The sequence below is a fragment of the Carlito syrichta genome, unplaced genomic scaffold, assembly GCF_000164805.1.
Source record: "Carlito syrichta isolate Samal-C Ts95f unplaced genomic scaffold, Tarsius_syrichta-2.0.1 Scaffold309294, whole genome shotgun sequence".
NCBI lineage: Eukaryota > Metazoa > Chordata > Mammalia > Primates > Tarsiidae > Carlito > Carlito syrichta.
In genome coordinates this window covers 1554918-1559892 of record NW_007253390.1, presented here as the reverse complement: position 1 = coordinate 1559892, position 4975 = coordinate 1554918, and the positions used below count along the sequence as shown (strand labels likewise).

The 4975-nt window shown below is 40.3% G+C and overlaps 1 protein-coding gene across 1 annotated transcript in view; it reads right to left on the bottom strand.

Moving 5' to 3' along the window:
* IPO9 (importin 9) overlaps window positions 1-4975 on the bottom strand; it is a 55609-nt gene that overhangs the window by 15107 nt on the left and 35527 nt on the right. Inside the window, exon 14 of the mRNA XM_008067121.2 lies at window positions 3584-3743. Within this exon, the coding sequence (XP_008065312.1) occupies window positions 3584-3743 (160 nt within the window). The remainder of the gene's footprint in view (window positions 1-3583; window positions 3744-4975) is intronic.

The following is a 4975-nucleotide window of genomic DNA, read 5'->3' as shown; positions in this document are numbered from 1 at the left end:
CACTCACCTCAGCCTCCCAAAGGCGCGGGATTACAGGCTGAGCCACTGAGCCTGGCAGATCTTTTGTATTTCTGATTGTGTTTATTTGGGCTTTTTCTCGGTCGTTTTGGCTAGGGGCCCATCAATCTTGTTAATTCTTTCGAAGAACTAACTGTTGTTTTGTTAATGTTTCCTATGATATTTTTGTTTTTTTTTTTTTGAATTGGAGTATCTATGTCCCATATTTGGGTTCTTATTTTTGTGATTTGGATTCTTCTGCTAAAGTTGTAATTCTGGTGGTCTTCTCTTTCCAGTTCCCTTAGGTGATTTGTTAGGCTCTCAACTTCTGATCTTTCTGTCTTCTTGATGTGTGTTTGTAGGGATATAAATTCCCTCTGAGAACTGCTTTTAGGGCATCCCAGAGGTTTTGGTAAGATGTTTCTTCATTTTAATTTGTCTCCAGGAATCTTTCAATTTCTGCTTTGATTTCAGTGTTGACCCAGTAGTTGTTCAGTATTATGCTATTTAGTGTCCATGTCTCTGTGGACTTGGGACTAGATTTCTACCTTTACTAAAACAGGAATACAGGTTGGGGAGGCCTGGAACAGTAAATAGTAAGTTCAGCAGTCAATGTGTTGATTTTCAGGTACTTACAAGATATCCACACTGGTACGGACAGTAAGCAGTGAATATATTAATTTGGAGTTCAGAAGAAAGTTTGTCATAAATATGATTTGAGAAATGTGACACAAGTATAATTATTTGTCAATCAATATCTTGTTTCAGAAATTATTTCAGGCAGTTTACAATGATACATAAACTGTGACATAGAGGAATAAATTAAAACTGAGGCAAAAGAAAAAAGAAAAGCAAGGGTGGTGTGCTGACCATTAAAAGGTTGCTAGTGACATTGGAAGGAACAGTTCCATTAATGCAATAAGGACATAAGCCAGAATGCAACTGGCCGGAAAACTAAGTAAGAAATGACCAAATGGAGAATCTTAGCTGTGAAGAAAAGATAGCTAGGATATCTTCACAGGATAGTTCTTAACCTGGGATCTATAGATCTATAGAGACAGGTTTCAAGGGATTCAGTTTTTGACACTGCACATAAAGTTTTGTATGAGTGTATATTTCTCTGCATAGCAACAGCTTTGGTCACTCTTCAAAGAGATGTTACACCTTTCAAGAAAACCACTAAACCAAGACCTGAATATTAATTATTAAATAAAAAGTTTTCTTCACATTTTTTTGATTATAAAAATAACATAAACTTGTTATAAACAAACATTTAAAATATATAACAGAGGATGAAAGTTAAATGTACCCTAGTCCCCCTAGAAAGAATCAACGTAGACAAGTTAGTTAGTTAGTTTATTCATTCATTCATTTGTTCATTCATTCATTCAATTATAAATAGAGACAGGGTCGGAGTATATTGCCCAGGCTTGAACTCCTGGGCTCAAGTAATCCTCTCATGTCAGTCTCCCAAAGTTCTGGGATTATAGGCATGAGCCACCATGCCCAGCCCGACAAGTATGTTTGATAGGAACTGCTGCCCATCTAAAACACCCTGGAAAGGAATGGACTTATTTCACCCAAAGTACTTTCACACTCATACCAAACTCCTCTCACAGCCCACAACCTTGAATATTTCTATAAAAGCACAACACAAAGTGGACATATTTCTGTTACACATCATAATTTGTTTTCAAATGTATTACCCTGGTTTTACTCAAGGCCTAATAATGTGCAGTTTCAAGTAAGATACACATAAGTTTAATAATTTTGTCCTTATTAAGTTGGCAAATGCTTTTAATTTTGAACTGACACTTGTCACAGGGACCATTCTTTTTATCACACCTCAAGAAATAATTAATGCATATAAATGAAATCAAGTTCCTCAAAGGTCATAAGCTATATAGGCATGACCACTGGCCCATACCCAGAAAAACCCTTATAACACAACATGCCTTAACCAGGTTAGGGATCTCTTCCCAGACATGTACAGTGGTTTCAGAGCTTTCTACTTAGTTTGGCTCTTAATAAGATGGTACTTTTAATTATTTTACAGCCAAAGATCTGCTTCAACTAGATTGCAGCAGAAAGACAGGCCTCTGTTCACAGTCAAAACAGTTAAGTTTTAATTAACAAACACAGGGCCGGGTTCGGTGGCTCAGCCTGTAATCTCAGCGTTTTGGGAGGCCGAGGTGAGTGGATTGCCTGAGCCCACGGGTTCGAGACCTGCCTGGGCAACTTGGCGAGACCTCATATCTACAATAAATAAAAAAATTAGCCGGGTGTGATAGCACGCGCCTGTAGTTCCAGCTACTTGGAAGGCTGAGGTGGAAGGATCGCCAGAGCCCAGCAGGTTGAGGCTGCAGTGGCTGGGAGCTGCCACTGCACTCCAGTCTGGGTGACGGAGTGAGACTCCAATGCAAAAACAACAACAACAACAACAAAACAAATACTGATAGAAAAGGCAGTTATTTAATGCTTCCTAAAGACATATATAGTACTCAGCATCTTAACAGGTATCTCTCTGCCTTAAAGGGTAAAAAAGGACACGGCAGGCAGGTAGTAGATGAATTTTGTGTTGGTAGATTTTTGGATTCAGTTGAGATGCTTAAGTTTGGATCTTGAAATATTCCTGAAAACAAGAATGCTCCCTTGGGTCTGGACAGGAATAGAAATGACTATTGATGCACTAGTACACTAACTGAGAAAAGAAAGGTAAAATTGGGATAAAAATAAGCAGTGGCTCTAGGCCATATCACTCCAAATTTGGTTTTTAATACAGATGAAACCAATCAACAAAATGATAAGAATGGGGTGGAGGCCCACAGCACATCAACAAGGATACCTACATAATGAACATTTGTATATGTAAACCTGAAATGTACCCCATATCTTCAAAATTAAAAATTAAAAAAAAAAAAGACAAGAACTTGAATTCTGCCTCTATTATTCATCAATTGCACAAACTTACACAAATTTTCTCTCAAAGCCTCAGGTTCTTAACCTGCAAAAGTAAGGGAGTTACTTAGATGATTCCAGAACTGGAGTGAATTTAAAGGGAAGGAGGAGCAAAAGGGAACAGGAAATCTTCTGGACTCGTAAATGCCATGTCCCTAGTATAGCTTCTTTTCCTGTCCTGTCCTTCCAACATTCATCCTGAAGGAGATCTTCAGCAGGAATTTCCAAGCAACATACACTGGATAACAGGTTTGGGATATCTACCCTGAGTATTTTTCTCTTAAAATAATGCTTATCAGCCGGGCTCGGTGGCTCAGCCTGTAATCCCGCGCCTTTGGGAGGCTGAGGTGAGTGGATTGCCTGAGCCCAAGGGTTTGAGACCCGCCTGGGCAGGCGAGAACTCATCTCTACAGTAAATCAAAAATCAGCCAGGCGTGGTAGTGCGTGCCTGTAATTCCGGCTACTAGGAAGGCTGAGACGGAAGGATCGTGGGAGCCCAGCAGGTCAAGGCTGCGGTGGCCGAGAGCGGCCACTGCACTCCAGTCTGGGCAACAGAGTGAGACTCCCAACTCAAAAAAAAAAAAAAAAAAAAATTATAATAATTATCATCCTAGGGTAGCATACTTACCCCCAGATGGCTCTCACAGCAGAAATTCGAACTGATGGGGGTTGTGTTTCATGAAGACCACTAACTGTTGCCTGTAGGAACTGCTGGATCAGTTCAGGGGACATAGCAACAGTGAACCGACTGGCAGCCCAAAGTGCCCGACCCAAGAGGAAAGGAGACACTGGGAGAGAGACAGAGCAATTAGGGGTTAGGCAATAAAAGTTCCTGTTACTTACCCTTTCTCCCTCCCACCTCCATTCCACAACTTTCCACAAGTAACTGGATGCTACATAATACATACAACTTAGAGAAAAAGCATGATCTTGTAAGACAACAGCAAATGCATGACCTGTGAACAAAAATCAATTACCCAGTTCACTTTTCACTATTGGCAAAGTAGATTTTAAATACTCTTAGATTAAAAAGACTCTTCTATCCCAGTTTCCACTCCTACCACTCAACTATTCCTTATCTGTACTACTAGTTGGTTTTCTAAACACCTTCCCCACTGACAGTTTCTTCCTATTTTTGGACCACTTTTAGAATATTGGAAATTATAGCTCTGATTATGTCATTCTTCTATTTAAAATCTGCCAGTGAATTCCATAGTCCACCAGATAAAGGCCACTTTGTATGCTATTCAAGATTCCCTAAGATCACTGACCTTAGCATTACCAGTGATTCCTCTTTATGGTTTCTAAACTCAAGCACACATCCCCTCTAGCAACTCACATCGTACTCTGCCAGCTGTGTGCTTTGTTCATATGATCAACCAACATATTCACCTCTCCTTGCGTTATTTAACTAATCTCTTGGGAGCAAGTAATCCTAACTATCTCTGTGTCTTTTGTTGTTCACTTTCTTGCACGTTATATGTTTTGTTTGATATTCCAGTGACCCAGTGTAAGGATTATTAACCCCTGCCTCCTAGAGCTCTTGAGGAGACTATAGTTATTCAGCCTGTCATAGGGCTTAATTTGGTTGCTCATACAATAAACATCTAGTTGATGGAAACCACTGAACAGACCCTAACAAACTGTGCCAGTCAAATAATCACATAAGACAGATGTTCCTTGACTTATGATGAGGTTACGTCCTCATAAGTTCATCATAAGTTGAAAATATTGTAAGCTAAAAATGCATTTATTTGAGTTGGAATCTCACTCTGTTGCCCAGGCTGAAGTACAGTGGCACGTTCACGGTCACCGCAGCCTTGACCTGCTGGGCTCAGGTGATCCTTCCGCCTCAGCCTTCCAAGTAGTTGGAACTACAGGCACACACCACCACGCCCGGCTGATTTTTTGATTTATTGTAGAGATGAGGTCTTACACCAAGTTGCCCAGGTTGATCTCGAACCCCTGGACTCAGGCAATCCTCTTGCCTTGGCCTCCCAAAGTGCTGGGATTACAGGCT